Source organism: Chlamydotis macqueenii, chromosome 5, assembly GCF_036417535.1.
Source record: "Chlamydotis macqueenii isolate bChlMac1 chromosome 5, bChlMac1.mat, whole genome shotgun sequence".
NCBI classification, from domain to species: domain Eukaryota; kingdom Metazoa; phylum Chordata; class Aves; order Otidiformes; family Otididae; genus Chlamydotis; species Chlamydotis macqueenii.
Genome location: NC_141560.1, coordinates 70978754 through 70997247, shown reverse-complemented (window position 1 = coordinate 70997247; position 18494 = coordinate 70978754). Strand labels below are relative to the sequence as shown.

At 70.5% G+C, this 18494-nt stretch overlaps 4 protein-coding genes across 5 annotated transcripts; 1 reads left to right on the top strand and 3 right to left on the bottom strand.

Moving 5' to 3' along the window:
• Positions 1-389: 389 nt before the first annotated feature.
• RAB15 (RAB15, member RAS oncogene family) lies at positions 390-4196 on the bottom strand. The gene is made up of 7 exons (XM_086749765.1): positions 4012-4196; positions 2154-2214; positions 1941-2001; positions 1763-1840; positions 1590-1679; positions 898-963; positions 390-810 (listed from the first exon to the last, which is right to left on the bottom strand). Exons 1-7 carry the CDS (start codon positions 4133-4135, stop codon positions 655-657), a joined length of 636 nt encoding a protein of 211 aa, XP_086605891.1. The 5' UTR covers positions 4136-4196; the 3' UTR covers positions 390-654.
• A 1455-nt stretch (positions 4197-5651) lies between these two features.
• On the top strand, positions 5652-9521 carry FNTB (farnesyltransferase, CAAX box, subunit beta). The gene is made up of 12 exons (XM_086749747.1): positions 5652-5767; positions 6088-6152; positions 6274-6346; positions 6597-6688; positions 7082-7228; positions 7335-7418; positions 7517-7603; positions 7695-7824; positions 7960-8092; positions 8369-8480; positions 8567-8681; positions 8784-9521. Exons 1-12 carry the CDS (start codon positions 5687-5689, stop codon positions 8892-8894), a joined length of 1230 nt encoding a protein of 409 aa, XP_086605873.1. The 5' UTR covers positions 5652-5686; the 3' UTR covers positions 8895-9521.
• Positions 9522-9657: 136 nt separating this feature from the next.
• MAX (MYC associated transcriptional regulator X) lies at positions 9658-13035 on the bottom strand. Its single transcript, XM_086749771.1, is given in 6 exon segments — positions 9658-10213; positions 10321-10425; positions 10428-10443; positions 11243-11350; positions 12657-12683; positions 12887-13035. Coding segments are annotated over 6 exon segments (480 nt in total). The 5' UTR covers positions 12923-13035; the 3' UTR covers positions 9658-10025.
• An 878-nt stretch (positions 13036-13913) lies between these two features.
• Positions 13914-17277, bottom strand: UNC93B1 (unc-93B1 regulator of TLR signaling). Of its 2 annotated transcripts, XM_086749735.1 has the most exons (12): positions 17233-17277; positions 16678-16778; positions 16454-16595; positions 16203-16356; positions 15967-16128; positions 15769-15898; positions 15581-15674; positions 15371-15495; positions 15119-15301; positions 14769-15042; positions 14482-14600; positions 13914-14371 (listed from the first exon to the last, which is right to left on the bottom strand). In XM_086749735.1, the coding sequence occupies exons 2-12, from the start codon at positions 16753-16755 to the stop codon at positions 14102-14104; spliced, it is 1731 nt and encodes a 576-aa protein (XP_086605861.1). In that variant the 5' UTR covers positions 16756-16778; positions 17233-17277; the 3' UTR covers positions 13914-14101. The 2 variants fall into 2 exon arrangements, with proteins under 2 accessions (XP_086605861.1, XP_086605860.1); XM_086749734.1 differs by having other exon boundaries at positions 15119-15495.
• Between the last annotated feature and the right edge of the window lie 1217 nt (positions 17278-18494).

Below are 18494 nucleotides of genomic sequence, written 5' to 3'. Positions count from 1 at the left end.
GCCCCACGTGCCCGCTGCCTTCCCCTCCCAGTGCCCACCAGTCCTGGTGCCCGCCGATCCCAGTGCCAGCATCGCCGCTGGCGCTCACCACCATCGCGGTACCCGCGCATCCCGGTGCCCAGCGCGCTGGCCGCTCCCGCGTCCCCGTGGGGCTGTTCCCGGTGGGGCACCGGGCAAGCGGTGCTGGGGGGCACGGTGCCCCGCCGACCCCGTCCCCCAGCCTGGAAAGGGGACACCGTCGCGGTGGCCCCGGAGCAGCCTCAATTATTGATAACCGCTCGGGTTGCCGTCGCCCCACGGCGCCGGGGGCTCTGGTGGCACCACGGCCACGGTGGCACCGTGCCCGTAGGCCCCCCCCCCCCCCCCCATGGCAGCACACGAGCCACCGGCCACCTCCAGCGTCACCTTTATTCTGCAAACCGTTTGTGTAAAACCGGGGGGGGGCCCACGAACACGGGGTGGGCACACAGCGCCCGTGCCACCCCCCGCCCCCACCCCACCGAGGGGGGAGCGTGGGTGCCGGAATGGGGGGTGCCTCCATCCCCAGGTCGCCCCCCACCACGCCCCTCCTCCGTGGGGGCTGCCCCAGTCCCGCACCCACCGTGCCCCCCCCAACACAGCCCAGGGTGGGGGGCTCAAAGGGGGGCCCAGGCTTCAACACCAGCAGGATTTGGGGCTGTCCTCACTGCTGGGGGGCTGCTGCTCCTCCTCCTCCAGATGGGCCAGGGCGGGGGCGCGGGGGGGGCCCCGCAGCCCCTCCAGCTCCTTGCGATGCGCCTGCAGCACCAGCTCCGTCAGCCGCGTGAAGGACTGCGGGAGAGGAGGCGGGGGGGGGGGGGTGAGCCTGGGGGACCACCCCGAGCCCCCCAACCCCCCCCCCAGACCCCCCCTTGGCACCTCTTTGATGTTGAGGTTGCTGCAGGCGCTGGTCTCGTAGAAATCCATCCCGTACTCCCTGGCCAGCTGCAGGGCGAGGGGACGGCGGCGGCACTGTGATTTTTTTGGGGGGGGGGGAGGAACAGCACCCCCACGGCCAGGGGGCCCCCCCAAACGACTGGGCACGGACAGACGGACGAGCCGTGCTGCCCGTGGTAGGGCTGGTGTAGGGGCGCTGGCTGCAGGGGGGTCGCTGGGTCGGGGGGGAACTGGGTGAGGGGGTCCCTGGGTGGGGAGGGGAGGCACTGGGCGCTTTGGGGGTGCAGGGGGCCACTGGAGGTACAAGGGGGGGAGTTTGGGGTCCCTGAACATGCTGGAGGGAGGAACAGGGAGGCAGAAGAGCGGCACAGGCACCGTGGGGGGGTCCCTGGACGCACTGGGGGCTGGGGGGGGGGGTGGTTAAGGGTCTCTGGACACCCCTAGGGCTATGGGACGGTAGGGGGGGTCCGTGGTGATGCTGGGGGGCGCTGGGAACGGTTGGGGTGCAGGGGGTCCCCCAACACAGGCAGGGCTGCAGGAGGGTGGGGAGGGTCCCTGGAGAGTGTAACGGGGGGGGCCCTGGGAGTGTAACGGGGGGGGGCCTGGTGATGCTGGGGTGCAGGGTGGGGGCCCTGACCCCCCCCCTCGGGGGGCAGACGCCAGCCCCCGCTCACCTGCAGCCCTTGCTCTTTGGCCACTTGCCTCTTGTGCTCCTCGTCCGCCTTGTTCCCGATGAGGATCTTCTGGACGCCGTCGGGCGCGTACTGGGGAGGAGGGGGGCGGCGTGAGGACCCCCCCATCACGGGGACGGGACTCCCCCCCCCCCCCCGCGTCCCTGCCCCCCCACCTCGTCCACGTCGCTGGCCCACTTCACAATGTGCTGGTAGGAGCGCTCGCTGCTGATGTCGTACACCAGGAAGATGCCCTGCGGGAGACGTGGGGAGGGGGGGATGCGGCCGTTTATCACCCCCCCATCCTGCCCCGTGCCTCAGTTTCCCCTCTCCTGTGCCCCCCCCGCCCCGTACCTGCGCCCGCCGGTAGTACTGCTTGGTGATGGTCTGGTACCGCTCCTGGCCTGCCGTGTCCCTGCAGCCGGGGAGAGCGAGTCAGCGCCGCCACCCACGGCACGAGTCGGTCAGGGCTCAGCCCCCACCCTGGGGTGGGGGGCAGGATTCAGACCCCCCCTCCTCTAAATCCGGCTCCCGCTCCCCACCGCCGGGCCGGCCGCCGGCGCTCACCAGATCTGTATCCGCACTTTGATGCCGTCCACTTCGATGGTTTTCATCTTGAAGTCGACGCCTGGGACGAGGAGACGTCACGGGGCGCCCCGGTGTCGCGTGTGTCCGTCCCCCCCCCCCCCCCATCACGGGTGCTGCTGTCACTGAGGTCCCTCCAGTCCCCCCAGCCTCCCCCGACCCACTGCCGCGCTGCCAAACCGGCTGCTGGTGCCCACCCCGCGCCCGGAGCCGCAGCTGTGCCGCGGCCCAAGCGCCCGCGGCCGGTCCCAGGCCTGGCAGGCAGCCCCGGCGTTGGGTCACCGTGCGGATGCTCCCAGTGCCCCCAGTTTGCCGGTTCTGCCATCTCCCAGTCCTGCCCAGTGCTACGGCCGACAGGCACCAAGGGCTTCCCAGTTCCCCAGTGCCACAGCTCCCTAGTTCTCCCAGTTCCCCAGTACCGCGGCTCCTCAGTGCCCACGGTTTCCCGGTGCCGTGGCTGCCGGGTTTCCCGGCTCCCTGATGCTCCCGGTTCCCCAGTGCCGCGGTCGCCCGGAGCCACGACTCCCCGGTTTCCCAGTTCCCCAGTGCTGCAGCTGCCCGGTGCTCCCGGTTTCCCAGTGCCATGGCTCCCCACTTCCCCGCTGCTCCCAGTTTCCCAGTGCTGTGGCTCCCTGGTTCCCACGGTTTCCCAGTGCTCCCGGTTCCCCGGTGCTGCTGCTCCCCGGTCTCCCCCGGTTTCCTGGTGCCGCTGCTGCCCGGTTCCCTCTGATTTCCCAGTTTCCCGGTGCCGCGGCTGCCCAGCACTCCCTGTTCCCTGGTTTCCCAGTGCCGCTGCTCCCCGGTCCCGTCGGTTTCCCGGTGCTCCGGCTGCCTGGCGTTCCCGGCTCCCCGCTCCCCCCCGGTGCCGCTGCTTCCCGGTTCTCCGGTGCTCACGGTTCCCTGGTGCTGCAGCTGCCCGGTGCTCCCGGTTCCCCGGTTGCTCCGGTTTCCCGGTTTCCCGGTGCCACTACACGGTTCCCCCGTCTCCCTCAGTCCCCCGGTGCCGCTGCTCCCCAGTCCCCGGTTTCCCGGTGCTGCGGCTGCCCAGTGCTCCTGCTTCTCCGGTTCCCATCAGCCCCCCAGCGCCACTGCTCCCCGGTTTCCCGGTTCCCCGGTGCCGCTGCTTCCCGGTTCGTCCGGTTCCCCGGTCCCCTTCGGGCCCCCCGGTTCCCCGGTGCTGCAGCTGCCCGGTGCTCCTGGTTCCCCGGGGGCTCCAGCCCCCCAGTGCCCTATCAGCCCGTGCCGCTACTCCCCGGTGCTCCCGGTTCCCTGGTGCCGCTGCTCCTCAATTCCTCCGGTTCCCTGGTTTCCCGGTGCCGCTGCTTCCCGGTCTCCTCCAGCCACCCGGTGCCGCTGCTTCCCGGCTCCTCCGGTTTCCCCTGTTCCCCTCAGTGCCACTGCTCCCCGGTTCCCCCCGGTTTCCCGGTTGCCACCAGTGCCGCTGCTCCCCCGTCTCCCCACTTCCTCCGGTTTCCCGGTCCTCCCGCTCCCCCGGTTCCCCTGCTCCCTCGCTTCCTCCGGTTTCCCGCTCCCCCAGTGCCGCTGCTCTCCGGTTTCCCGGTGCTGCGGTTGCCTGGTGCTCCCTGTTCCCCGGTTCCTCCGGTTTCCTGCTCCCCCGGTGCCGCTGCTCTCCGGTTTCCCGGTGCTGCGGTTGCCTGGTGCTCCCTGTTCCCCGGTTCCTCCGGTTGCCCTGCTCCCCCGGTTCCTCCTCCGGTTTCCCGCTGCCCCGGTGCCGCTGCTCTCCGTTTTCCCGGTGCTGCGGCTCCGCGGTCCCCCCGCTCCCCGCCCCCCAGTTCCCCGTTCCCCCGCTCCCGGTTTCCCCCGGTGCGGGTGCCGGTACCGATGGTGGAGATGTGCGCGGGGTGGAAGCGGCTGTCGGTGAACCGGCAGAGCAGGCAGGTCTTGCCCACGCCCGAGTCCCCCAGCAGCAGCAGCCGGAAGAGCACATCGTACTGCTTGGCCATGGCCGGGCCCGCCGCCCGCTGCCGCCGATACCGGGGCCGGGCCGCGGAGGCGGGGGTTTGTGGGGGGGGCGGGGGGGGGGGGCTGCGCCGGGAGGGCGGCGGGGCGGGGCGGAGGGAGGCACCGGGGATGCGGTGGGGGCGGGGGGGGGGGGGGCAGCGGTGATGGGTACCAGGGGGAGGCACTGGGGAACGCGGGGACACCGGGGAGGCACCGGGGATGCTGGGGGGGGGACACTGGGGAGGCACCGGGGATGCTGGGGGGGGCGTACCGGGGAGGCACCGGGGATGCGGGGGGGGGGGGTACCGGGGAGGCACCGGGGACGCTGCGGGGGGACACCGGGGAGGCACCGGAGATGCTGAGGGGGGGGCGTACCGGGGAGGCACCGGGGATGCTGGGGGGGGCGTACCGGGGAGGCACCGGGGATGCTGGGGGGCGTACCGGGGAGGCACCGGGGATGCGGGGGGGGGGGGGTACCGGGGAGGCACCGGGGACGCTGCGGGGGGACACCGGGGAGGCACCGGAGATGCTGAGGGGGGGGCGTACCGGGGAGGCACCGGGGATGCTGGGGGGGGCGTACCGGGGAGGCACCGGGGATGCTGGGGGGGGTACCGGGGAGGCACCGGGGATGCGGGGGGGGGACACCGGGGAGGCACCGGGGATGCTGGGGGGGGGTACCGGGGAGGCACCGGGCTTGGGCACGGGGGAACGGGGATGAGAGAGGGGGACACCGGGGGAGGCACCGGGGAACGGGAGGGGGCACCGGGGATGGGTACCGGGGATGCAGGGAGGGGCACCGGGGAACGGAGTGGGGGTCACCGGGGTGGGAGGAGGCACCGGGGGGGCACCGGGGATGCGGGGAGGGGCACCGGGAGATGGGTGTGGGGCACCGGGGGGGATGACACAGGTGTGGGGGCAGCGGGAGGTGGTGCGGGGCACCCAGGGGACGCAGCAGAGACATTTGGGGATGCACAGGGCCCCTTCCCAAGGGGAGACGGGGGGGACATGGGGGGCACGGCTGGGGACAGCGGGGCGGGGGGGGCGGACAGGGGCTGCCCCACGGCGGAGGCCGCACAGGGCTGGACAAGGCCGCAGCGGGGTGGGCAGCGACCCCCGGGCGACGTCCGGGCTGCGGTGACGCAGCGGTGACACGACGCGGCCATGCGGCGTCAATGATGCCACGCGGTGCGAGGGCGCGACGCGACGACGCGTATGACATCATCGTACGACGCAGCCGTGCAACGACGTGGGGGCCACGGCGTGACGACGCGGGGCCGCGCAACCGGTCGGGGCGGCACCGTGGGGCGATGACGCCATAAGGCAGCGCTGCCATGACGCCATAAGGCAGCGCAGGCCAGGTATACACCTCCCGGCGTGACGTCACAACGCTGTGACATCAGCGCCTCGCCGCCCAGCCGGCTCCGCCGCGCACGCGCGCCGGGGCGGGGGGCGTGGCGAGGCGCGAAGGGGCGTGGCGAGGGGGGGGCGGGGCCGCTTGTCCCCACCCGGCCGCCGTCGTCCCGCGGCCCCCGCCGGCGGCAGCCGCCCGCAGCATGGCGGGAGCGTCCCCCCCTCGCGGCGGGCGGCAGCGGCTGCAGGAGGACGGGCTGCGCACCGCCACCTCCCTCGAGCAGGTGCGGGGCCGGGGGGGGCGGGGAGGCAGCTCGGGCACCCGGGGTTTTGGGAGGCTGGGGGGGGGGGGGGACGGACGCCCACCTTGGGGCAGGGAGGGAGGGAGGGGGTCCTGGGGGCCAGCCGCCCCCCCCAGCGCCGCCCACCCCGCCTCCCCTCTGGCGCTGCCAGCGCTCCCGCGGGCACCGGGACGGGGTGGAAGGTGGCGGCGCGGAGGGGGCACGGCAAATTTGGGAAGGGCAGAGCCGCGCTCCGGGGCTCCCCTTGGTCCGTGTTCCCCCACCCCCCCCAAAACCCCTGCACCCGCGTCCCCCTTCGCCAGACCAAGGTGGAAGAGATCGTGCAGGAGGTCTTCGACGCCTGGAAGGCGAAGCGGCACGCCTCGCAGTAAGTTTTTTGGGGGGGGTGGGGGGGGGATCCTGCCCCTTCTCGCCGCCGCGAGCCCCCCGCGCACCGTGGCGTCGGCTCGGGGCTTCGCCTGCCCAGCTGCGCGCCGCCTGCCTTCCAGATTCGTCCTGCAGCGCGAGAAGCACGCCCAGTACCTGAAGAGAGGCCTGCGGCAGCTCCCCGAATCCTACGAGGTACCAGCGACGCCCCGGGGGGGGGTCCTGCCCCCGCGGCTGCCAGCGCCGCGCTCCGGCTGGGAACGAACCCTTTGCCCCCCGGGGCCGCTGCCGGAGTTTTCCGGTCCCGGGGCAGAGGCAGCGGTTCCCAACGTCTCCTTGGGTCGCGCTCGTCCCCGCGGTGACGCTCCGGAGCGGCAGCACTGGGGGTCCTCCTGACTGCACCCCACCCCCCGGCCACCCTGACTGTCCCCTCTTGTCCCCGCAGTGTCTGGACGCCAGCCGCCCCTGGCTCTGCTACTGGATCCTGCACAGCCTGGAGCTGCTGGACGAGCCCCTGCCCGAATCGGTCGCCTCCGAGTAAGCGGCACCCCGGGCCGCGACGGCGGCCTGGGGAACCCCCGGCCCCGCGAGCCACCCGCGTGATGGCGGAGGTGCCGCCTCCCCGCTGTCCCCGCGCGCCGGCGGGAGCAAAGGAGCGCTTTGTGTCCTCCGCGGCCGTCAAGGCCGCCCATTCTTCCGGCCAGCGCCTCGCGCTCCGATCTCGTGACGGACGGAGATGGGGGAGAAAAAGAGAGAGAAACCCCCCCTTTGACCTTGGGGAGGAACTGGGAGTTACTGGGGCTGGGCTGGCCCCTGTCCTGCTGCGGAGGGGGGCGAGGAGGGGTCTCCTTTGCCCGAATGGGAAACGTCAGGGTACCGGGGGCGAGGCTGGGGAGCGCCGAGCCCCTTCCCCACCCTGCCCCTCCTCAGCGTCTGCGACTTCCTGAGCCGCTGCCAGAGCCCCCAGGGCGGCTTCGGGGGGGGACCCGGCCAGCACCCCCACCTCGCCCCCACCTACGCCGCCGTCAGCACGCTCTGCATCATCGGCACGGAGGAAGCGTTCGGCGTCATCGACAGGTAGGGTCGGCGTGCCGGCGCCGCGGGGGTCCGGCCGGCCGGCACGGGGCCGGGGGGAGGCGGGACGTGCGCCCCCCCCGCCCTGGTAGCCCACCGGCTCCCGCAGGAAGAAGCTGCTGGAGTACCTGCACTCGCTGAAGCAGCCCGACGGCTCCTTCCTCATGCACGTCGGCGGCGAGGTGGACGTCAGGTGGGCGACCGCCGCGGCGGCTGGGGGGCGGGGGGGGCGTAAACGGCCGTGCCGCGCTTCCAGCCGGCGCCGCGGCTCCGAGCGCCCGTCTCCCGCAGGAGCGCCTACTGCGCCGCCTCCGTGGCTTCGCTGACCAACATCCTCACGCCCGCGCTCTTCGCCGGCACGGCGGAGTGGATAGCGAGGTGAGAGCCAGCGCCCGCGGGGAACGGGGGCCGGCCCCTCGCCTCCCTGCCGTCCTGACCCCCCCCCCTCCCTCCCGCTGATGGGGCGCAGGTGTCAAAACTGGGAGGGCGGCATCGGCGGGGTGCCGGGCATGGAGGCGCACGGCGGGTACACCTTCTGCGGCGTGGCGGCCTTGGTCATCCTCAAGCAGGAACATCTGCTGAACCTCCGGAGCTTGCTGGTGAGCGGCACGGCGCGGGCGGCCCCTCGGCTCTCCCGGCGCTTGCCAGGACAGAGCGGGGGGTTCTCGGCTGATCCGGGAGGATGAGGCGGGGTGGTCCCTTTCCTTGCACTGGCACCCGTCCGTCCCGCGCAGCACTGGGTGACCGGGCGGCAGATGCGCTTCGAGGGCGGCTTCCAGGGCCGGTGCAACAAGTTGGTGGACGGGTGCTACTCTTTCTGGCAAGCCGGGCTGCTGACCCTGCTCCACCGCACGCTCTACGCCAGGGGTGAGTCAGCCGCGACGGGGGGCTCTGCCCCCCAAAACCGGCATCTCCGGGGACGGGGAAGGCATTTTTAGCGAGGGGACAAAGTGCGGAGTCACTCCAGTGTCCCCGTTTTCCAGGGGGGATCACGGTTCCCCGTAGGATTTTCGGCAGCGAGGCTTAACCGTCTGCTGGGTGCAGGGCTCGGCGGGTCCACGGGGCGTGCGGGAAGGTCCCGGGGTGGGGCTTTGCCACCGTCCCGGGGTCCCCTCGGACATTTCCGCAGCGTCCCCCCTGCAGGTGACAGAGCGCTCAGCATGACGCACTGGATGTTCGACCAGCTGGCGCTGCAGGAATACATCCTCCTGTGCTGCCAGTGCCCGGCCGGCGGGCTGCTCGACAAACCGGGCAAGTGAGTACCAGTTTGGGGCTACTGGGGGGGCTAACCGGTGCCCCAGTAACCCGCTCAGCGCCCCAATATTCCCCGCTCAACCCCAGGTCCCGGGATTTCTACCACACCTGCTACTGCCTGAGCGGGCTGGCCATCGCCCAGCACTTCGGCAGCGGCGAGCTGCACCACGAAGTCATCCTGGGCGTCCCCGAGAATCGCCTGGTAGGCGCAGGGGCATCGCCGGCAGCGGCCGCCCGGCCTCCGCGATGCCGGAAAAGCCGTTCACCTCCCGCCGTCTCTCGATTTTTTTTTTTTTTCTTGCAGCAGGCCACGCACCCCGTCTACAACATCGGCCCGGAAAAAGTGGCGAGAGCGGTGCTGCACTTCTTGCGGCAGCCCGTGCCCAGCCTGGAGCCGGCGGCCGATGCCGACTGAGGGTCCCCGTTGCCCCCGGGGCCGGCTGGGGAGCCGCCGCGGCGTCGGGACGGGCAAAAGCGAGGTCCTCAGGGTGCTAGCAATACCAAAAAGCGGCTTGCCCCGGTGCGCGCCAGCTCCGGGCGTCCGCTGCCCTGCTGGCAGGAGCCGAGCTGCCTGGGGGGGACGGGGGCCGCGGCGGAGTTTTTGGTTTTTTTTTGTTTTTTTTTTTTTTTTTGGTTTTTTTTTTTTTTTTTTTTGGAATCAATAAACCAGAACCGACACCTGCCATTTCCTTTAGCTACTGGGGACGGGAGGTGACACCGAGCTCGGGCTGTTTCCGGCCCCAAGAACGCGCAGCTACGACAGGGAAGGATAAAATAAATTTGTGGTGGGTTTGGCTTTTTTTTTTTTATTATTTTTTATAGTCTTATAGTAAAGGGAAGCCTTAACTTGCAAGACAACTCTGGGCAGTATGTACAACATACCTTAGATCCACGGAATGAACGGCATCGAAACGGGGACGGGTGGGGGGGTCACCTACAGGGCAGGGACGGGCCGCTAGAATTCGGAAAAATGCCACGGAGGTGGGGAAGGGCCGGGGTGGAGGGAGGGGAGGAGGGCAGGACGCGCACGCAGACCCCCCCCCAGCCCGGCCCCCTCGGCTGTCCGCGGGCGCTGGGGACAGGTGGAATTGCACACGCGGAAAATAAATAGCGAGACCCCGGCCCTGCACGGCGCTTGCTCCCCTGAGGGGCCTGGTTTGGTTTTTTTTTGGGGGGGGGGGGGGGGGGGGTCTGCCCCGCTCCTGCACAGCCCTTCAGCTCAGGACTGCCGTGGTCCCCGGGTATAAATAGAAATGCTCGTAGAAAATCAGAAGGGGGAACGGAGAGGGGCTCGCTGGTTGGGGGAGGGTGGCGGGGGGACACCTCGCGCCCCCCCCACCCCGCCGCAGATCCCCCCCCAGCCCCCCAAGTCTGTCGGACGGGCGCTGCGAGGCCCTTGCCCGGCTCCCCCCGGGAGGAGCGGTTTTAGAGCGGGGAAAGGGGCTGGAAGCTGCAGTCCGAGAGCCTCTACGAGAGAAGGGAGAGAGTCCTCACGCAGCCGGGGGGCTGCCAGCGGCGGGGGGCGCGGCGGCGGCGGCGGGGGGGCCTAACTGGCCTCCATGCGCAGCTTCTTCCTGTTCTGCGGCTCGTCGGGCTCCGAATCGGAGCTGGAGTCGGAGCCGCCGTCGAAAGCGGAGATGGCGCTGCCCTTGGGGTTGGTTGTAGAGGCTGTTGTCCGTCGAGGGGTAGTTGCCTGCAGCTGGGCGCTCGACCGCGCCTTCTCCAGCGCGCGCACTGCAAGGCAGGGCCGCCGCGTCACTCCCCGGGGGGGCGGGCGGGGGTCCGGCACGCTTCACACCCACCCCCGACCCTCCCCAAAACCCCGGCACCCCCAGGCTCACCTTGCTGCTCCAGGAGAGCGTTCTGCCGCTTGAGGTCGTCGATGTCCTGCTGGTGAGTGTGGTTTTTCCGGCGCATGTACTGGATGTACTCTGTGGCTTTGTCAGGATTTGGGCCCGGGATGCCTGTTGCAATAGTGGGAAAAGGCAGAGGCGAGATAAAGACCTTGCCCGGGGCGGGGAACCGACAGCGTTTCGGCCGCCCCGGCCCCTCCACGGCGCAGCGGACGGGGACGGCTCCTTTATTTTTTTTCCCTAACGTGCAGAAGCTGGGAGGGGCACGGCCAGAACAGCCGACCCAAACCGGGCAGAGAGAGGATTCTGTGCCTTAAAGTCACGCTCAGCGCAGGGGGAGCGGCTGGTGGGCAGCGCTCTTGTTTATTTATTTTCCCCTCTTGCCGCTTGGGATCACTGCAGGGTCGCTTTCGGTTTTCGTTCGTGATTACAGCCCGTCCCGAGCAGCACCAGCCGTCACATGGCACGGAATTACCTATTTTATTATCCCCATACATCATTGTCATTATATTATCTCTTCCTTCGCTATCCTACTAAACCGTCTTTATCTCAGCCCACAAGTTTTATTTTCTTCCTCCTTCTCTCCCCCCAGGGAGGGTGAGCGAGCGGCTGCGTGGTCCTGGACTGGGGTTAAGCCACGCCAGCGGCGGGCAGAGCTGCCCGACAAGATCCAGCGGCATGAGATGGATTCACTCACTCCGCATTCCCCAAAAAAAAAAAAAAAAAAAACCAAACCCAAAGTCTCATCCAGCAGCGAGCGGGCAGGGCCGGAGCACGCGACCTGCCCCCAGGAATGCCGCTCGGCGAGCCCCGCGGGCACGGAGCGGCGGCTCAGCCCCGCCGACGCGGCTTTTCCCGCAGAAATCCCCGCGCCGCGGGGCCAGGCTCCCACCGCGCTCCACAAACTCACCTTCTCTCCTTGGAGGGAGGGAACGGAGTCCCGCAGGCTGTGGAAGCTGTCCTTGATGTGGTCCCTGCGCTTGCGCTCCAGCGCGTTGTGATGAGCCCGCTTGTCGGCCTGCGAGGGGAGGGAGAGCGGAGCCTGAGGGGACGGGGAGAACACCCACCAACCGCTCCCCTCTCCCGCGGGGGGCTGCGGGACGCCCCAGCGGCTCCCGGGAGCGAACGCGAAAAGCTTCCTTCACGTTTCGGCAGCCGCCCCCCGCTCCATCTCGGGGAGAAGCCGGGGCAGGAGGAGCCGGGCTGCCGACCTTCGCCCAAAAACCCCGCGCCGGCAGCTCCGGGGCCCGTGCGGGAGCTCAGCCGGAGCCGCGAGCTCCCCTTGGCCGGGCGCAGCGCGGCGGCCGCGACGCCTCCGGCTCCGCCACGGCAGCGTGAGGGCGTGGGAAGGAGGCGGCTCCCGCTGCTTTCGGTTTCCCCCCGCCGTGGGCAGCTTCCTGCTGCCGGGGGGCCAGCACGGCCCCAAGGGAGGGGAGCAGCCCGCAGCCCCCCGTCCCGCACCCCCCGGGGACATGGCTCCCCCCCAACAACCAGAAACACCACTCCCCACGTCTGTTCCCCCAAAACGCCCCCAAGGTGTGGCCCCACACTTCCCCCCCAGGGGAGATGGCTCCACGAACGTGCTCCAAAGACTCCCCACGGACCCCCCCCAAACGACGTGGACCCCATGTGTCCCCCTCCCCTAAAGAGCCCCAGCCCCACAGCCCTCCCCCCATCACACGTCCCCCCTAAGAGACACAGTCCCACACATTCACCCCGTGCCCCCCCCAGACCCAACCCCACAGTTCCTCCCCAAAACACCCCCCAAGCCCCACATATCACCCCCCCAAACCCACAACCCCCCTCCAAGAGCCAGAGCCCCACAGTTCCCCCCCCAAAAGACACAAACCCCACAGGTGTCACCCGCTCCCCAAGAGCCCCACACCCACAGGGGCCCCCCCTAAAGTCACCCTCCCCAAGAGACATGGCCCCACAGGGGTGTGGCCCCCCCAAAACCCAGCCCCACTGGTTCCACCCCCCGAGAAACTCAGCCCCACAGGATCCCCCTAAAATCACCACCCCCCCAAGAGACACAGCCCCACAGGGGTGTGTCCCCCCAAAACCCAGCCCCACAGCTTGCCCCCTCCCCAAAAACCACAACGCCCGCAGGTGTCAGCCCCTCCCCAAAAGCCCCAGGCCCACAGGTGCCCCCTTAAACCCCCCCCCCCGCGAGACACGGCCCCACAGGGGTGTGTGCCCCCCCCAAAACCCAGCCCCAGAGGCTCCCCCCCCGAGCAGCCTCAGCCCCACAGGGCCCTCCCCAAAAGCAGCCCCCCCCCCCCCCGCCATTCCCCCACGTGCTCCCGGTACCGGTACCGACGTACCGCGGACTGAAACCTCGGCTGCTCCTCCTGAGGGGACCGGACCGGCGGGGAGGAGGAGGAAGGTGGGGGGGGGGACACACCGGGAAACGGGCCCGTGAGGAAGAGGAAGGAGAGAAACCAAACGTTACCCCCCCCCCCCCCGCCCGCCGCCCCTTCCCGGGCACCGCGGGCACCGGAGGAGGGGGGGGTGTCCTGGTGTCGGGGGAAGGGGGAGGGGAACAGGGACTCACGTCGCTCTCCACCTCGATGTCATCGTTGTCGCTCATCGCTACCGGTACCGGTACCGGGGGTTTGGGGAGGGGGGGGGGGAAGAGGGTGAAGCCGCGGGCCGCGCCGCCGCCACAACAACAGCCCGCAGCGCGCAGGCGCCGCCGGGGCGCACGTGACCGCGCCGGCCTGCGTATCTTCTCTTTTTTTTTTTTTTTGCGGCGCGGGGAATTGTGGGGAATGGAGTCCGCGAGGGGGAGGCGGGGCGGTGTCTCATCGGGCGGGGACTACAGCTCCCGGCGTGCACCGCGCCTCCGCGCGGTGCACGCCGGGAGCTGTAGTCCCCGCCCAAGCCCGTGTCCCCCCGTGGAAGGCGGAGTAGGGCGGCGCTTGGCGCGGAGGCGGTGAGCGGAGAGATTTTATTGAGGTTTAGGGGAGAAAAAAAAAGGGGGGGAGGGAAAAAAAGGAGGGGAGGAGGGAAAAAAAGGAGGGGGGGGGGGCCCGGCCGGCTTTGGTGTGGTATGTTGGGGGGGGGGGCGTGGGCCTGGCTGGGGAGGTGTGGGCCTGCGGGCCTGGCTGGGGGCTGCAGGGTTTTCTGGGGGGGGGTCTGTGGGCTTGGCTGGGGGCTGCAGGATTTTCTGGGGGGGTCTGTGGGCCTGGCTGGGGGCCGCAGGATTTTCGGGGGGGGTCTGTGGGCTTGGCTGGGGGCTGCAGGCTTTTTTGGGGGGGGTCTGTGGGCTTGGCTGGGGGGGCTGCAGGCTTTTTTGGGGGGGGTCTGTGGGCTTGGCTGGGGGTCTGCAGACTTTTCTGGGGGGGGTCTGTGGGCTTGGCTGGGGGGGCTGCAGGCTTTTTTGGGGGGGGTCTGTGGGCTTGGCTGGGGGTCTGCAGACTTTTCTGGGGGGGGTCTGTGGGCTTGGCTGGGGGCTGCAGGATTTTCTGGGGGGGTCTGCAGGCTTGGCTGGGGGCTGCAGGATTTTCTGGGGGGGGTCTGTGTGCTTGGCTGGGGGGGCTGCAGGCCTGCCTAGGGGCTGCACGCTTGGCTGGGGGGGGTCTGTGGGCCTGCCCGGCGGGTCTGCGGTCCTGCCTGGGAGGGGTGCAAGCCTGGACTGAAGGGAATGTGCGGAAGTTTGGGCCTGGCGGGGGGGTTTGGGCAGCTCCAGGGAGGGCTGTGGACCCCCCCACCTCCGGTTCAGAGAGCGGGGGGGGCCACCACGGCGGTGGGGCAGGCCGGGCTGCCTCTAACCCAGCTGCTCCTCGTCATCTTTCGGCAGCTCGTCCCCGCCGGCGGCCTCGGCCGGTCGCTCATCGCTGTCGTCCTTGCCGCCTTCACCCTCCGAGCCGGTTTCGTCCGAGTCGTCCTCCTCCAAGTAGCGGTAGCCGCGCATCTTGTGGCGCGGGCGGGGGATGCGGGGCAGGCGGTAGGCCACGTGCTGCGCCAGCTTGCGCTCCATCCAGAGGTAGGCCCCCACCGCCAGCGCCAGCGTCAGCAGCATGATGGAGAGCTTGGCCTGCAGCGGGGGGAGAGCAGGGGGTCGGCGTGGCGCCGCGCGCGGCTCGGCAACCCCCGTGCGCGACGGAGCCGGCGGAGGGGACGCGGTGGCGATGGTTGCCCGCTCACCTTCATGGGCAAGCCCGACCAGAGGTAGACGGTGAAGATGGCCAAGGCCTGCCACCAGTGGTAGATGGTGAAGACAAAGTCTTGGCGCTCCTTGGCCTCGTACAGCATGCCCAGGAGGACTGCGCCGCAGGGGACAGGCTGTCAGCGTCCCCCCTCCCGTGCCAGCGTCCCCCCTGGGGCACCGTGGGTCCATCCCGCTCCTTCCAGCGGCTCCGAGGAGCTGGGACCGCCAGGTCGCGGCGCCACGGGACGCGAGAGGCCGCGTCGGGGACCTTCCCGGTACTCACTGCTAATTCCCGTCTTGTTGAGGGCGCTCCCCGTGCCCCAGAGCACGGCTATGGCGTAGAGCAGAGGCGCCTGCACCAGGTGCCGGGGTTCTGGTGCCCAGCAGAAGAGAGTCACCAGGAGGGCGGCGTGGACGAGGGCCCCGGCCAGCAGCGGGACCTGCCGCCGCAGGCGCAGCGCGAAGAGGGCCAGGCTGGAGCAGGCCGAGGCGGAGAAGCCGTAGGCCATGAGGAGGTACGCCAGCTTCTCCAGCCCCAGGGCGCACACGCCGTAGTTCTGCAGCGAGGACGGGCTCAGCGGCGCTGTCCCCGCTCTGTCACCCCCGCCCCGCCGCCCCGGCCTTGGGCCCCACCAGGGAGAAGCCGGTGCAGACGAAGAGCACCTCGAAGCCGCTGTAGATGAAGAAGGGGAAGAGGTGGCGCAGGCGGTAGTCCCGCATGTGCTTGAAGGGCAGCTGGAAGATGTTCCCCCAACCGATGCTGCGCAGGTCGATCTCCTCCGTGGGCCGGTACGCCGAGCCGCAGAGCACCAGGACCTGCCGCGCGGCCGCGGGTGAGGCGCCGCCGGCGTCCCTGCCCGGCCCCCGGCCCGTCCCGGCACTCACCACCAGCATGGCGAGGAAGGCGGCCGCCATCAGGGCGCTCTCCACGATGATGAGGTTGACGCTGCGGGGCAGGCTCTGCAGCACCGTCTTGTTGAAGCCGGGCAGCGTGCCGTGGCTCAGGGTTCCTGCCGAAGAGGAGCGCGCGCCGCGGCTCAGCCTCAACTGGGGAGCTCCCCGTGCCGTCCCGCGCCACCGCGCCGTCCCGCTCACCGCAGTGCCTGACCCCGAAGAGCGTGTGGTTGAGCTGGTAGAGGTAGTTGTTGAGGAAGAAGAGCATGGGCATCTGAGCGCAGACGAAGCTCAGCTGCAAGATGTACAGCAGAGTGGGGGGGATGCTCAGCGCCGGGCCGCCCCGCGCGGCCCCCCCAGCCCGCGCCGCGCTCCCCGCCGGCGCTCACGTGGAAGCAGGCGTAGAAAACTGTCTGGAAGACGACGACGTAGGCGTTGCAGGCTCCCCGCGGCGCCCGCTGCTGCTCCTGCACGTGCTCCTCCTTGTAGTTGGCGTACTCGTAGTACTTCTGCGCCATCCTGCGCGGCACGGCGCGTCAGCTGGCGTCCCCCCCCACCCCGTCCCCGTTAGTCCCCCCGCTGCCTACCTCGTGATGTAGTTGCCCATGGAAGCCCAGAGGGGCACGATGGCCACCCCGATAGCCACGGCGGAGGGCACCAGCGTGTAGTAACGCTCCCAGTAGTTGCTGGAGACGAAGAGGGCGTAGATGCCCACCGCCAAGAACATGGCCCACTTGGTGCCGAAAAACCTGCCAGGGCGAGGAGGGGAAAAGCGTGGGCGCCCGCGCCGGGGTGCCGGCGGGGAGCGCGGGCGCCGCCGTACCTGATGAGGACGGGCGTGTAGAGCAGCGCCGCCACGGGGGTGACGTTGATGCCCATCAGCACTTTGCGGTCGATGTCCTCCAGCTGGATGTTGCTGTACTTCACCTCCCGGTAGGTCTCGTCGTAGTGAAGGATCAGCTGCATCTGCAGGAGGCCTGGAAGCGGGGCGGGGGGGGGGGTCCGGCGGCTGTCACCCCCCCATCCCGAGCCCCCCGCGCCGCAGCAGGGGGTCCCCCCTACGCGGGGCCGTACCCAGGTAGACGCCGTAGGTGAGCGTGCCGGCCAGGCTGGCGGCCAGCACGTTCTTGACCACGCCGAGGCGCTTGCGGCGGAAATACTTCTGCTCCTCCTCCTCCTCGTTGTAGTCGGGGTGAGCACCCACAAAATCATCCAGCTGCGGGGTGAGCTCGGCCGTCAGCCCCGGGGACGGCCGCCGCAGGCCTGGCCCCCGCGGGTCGCCCCCACCTTGGCCTCACCTGCGCCTCCGTGCCCTCGGCGCCGTCGCCCGCCCCCGTCTTGGGCGCGTTGTGGTAGCAGCTGGGGTCTTTCTCCATCGCTGCCTCCGGAGCTGGGGGGTCTGGATGGTGTCAGGGGTTGGGGGGGGACCCCAGAGCTGCACCCCTGTGCCCAGCACCCCCAGACTCTGCAGCCTGCACCCCTACACCGTGCGCTCAGCACCCCCAGACCCCGCACCCCTGCACCCAGAACCCTCAGACCCTGCACCCCTACACTCAGAACCCGTGTGCTCTGCACCCCCAGACCCTGCACCCCTACACCCAGCACCCATGTGCTCTGCACCCCCAGCACCCCCAGACCTTGCACCCCTGCACCCCGAACCCTCAGACCCTGCACCCCTACACCCAGCACCCGCGTGCTCTGCACCCCCAGACCCTGCACCCCTACACCGTGCACCCAGCACCACCACACCCTGCACCCCTACGCCCAGCACCCATGTGCTCTGCACCCGCAGACCCTGCACCCCTACACCGTGCCCCCAGCACCCCCAAACCTTGCCCCCAGCACCCCCAGACCTTGCACCCATGCGTTTTGCACCCCTGCTCCCCGGTACCGGGTGCCTGGAGCTGCCCGGGGCGGGGCGGGCGCCGCTTCCTCTTTCGGACGGGGCGGGCGGGACGGGACGTTTAAAGGGGCCGCCCCCGTACCCCCCGGGAGCCCCGCGCACCCCAGGACCCCCCACCCGCGCTCGTCCTCAGCATCCTCACCCCCTTCCCTCCCCAGCACCCAGCGCAACCCAACCTCTCCAGCACCCTGACCCCCCCCCCGCACCCATTGCATCCCCCCTGCACGGCACCCTCACCCCCTCCCCAGCACCCTGCCCCCTCTCAGCACCCTGAGCCCCCCTGCACAGCACCCACCACGTCGCCCCCAGCACCCTCAACCCCCCCTCGCCAGCACCCATTGCATCCCCCCTGCACGGCACCCTCACCCCCTTCCCCAGCACCCACCCCAACACGCACAGCCCCCATCCTGCCCCCTACGCAGCACCCTGGCTCCCCTCCAGCACCCCTGTGACCCCCCCAGCGCTCCCACCAGGCCCTGCCGTGGGTGCTTCCCGCTCGGGGTGGGTGCTGGGTGCCTGCCCTCCCCTGCACCCTCTCGCTCTCACTTCCCCTTCCCGGCCTGGGTGATGCAGCAGCAGGGGGGGGGCACCTTAGTTTGAGGGTGCGGGGCTGATTTTTGGGGAGGTGGCGGGGCACAGGCCTCACCCCGCGTCACCCAAAACCCGAGCCAGGCACGTGGCGATGGCGGGGCGCCCGTGGGTGCCGGCGCCCCAGGGTGGGGTGGGGAAGGTGACATGGCTGTCACGGGGGAGCCGGGGCAGGATCTGGCCCAGCCGGTAGCGGGGGATTCTTGAGATGCGGCGGGGAGGGCGCTGAAGCCGCGGCGGGGGGACGTGGCGGGGGGCACACGGCAGTGGCATCGCCCGCAGAGGCAGGGGCTGCTCGGGGTCTGGGGGGGATGGCCGTGCCCCCCTCAAAACCGGGGCTGGCACCGTGGCCAACCTCACGCTGCCAATTTGGGGTGCGGCTGGGGGGAGGAAGCCGTTCCCCCTTCCCTGGGGGGCTGCTGTGGGTCCCGGGTGGGGCCTGAGGGGCAGGGCCGGTGCCCTTCCTGTTGACGAAGCGGGGTAATTAGGGTTGGGTTTGGGGAGCGGGCGTCGGCAGAAGGGGGGCAAGGGCTGGCTGTGGGGTGAGCTGGGGGGCTCAGCCGGCCGGCACTGGAGTGGGACTGGGCGGCCCTATGGACAGTGGGACCCACGGGGGTCCATTGT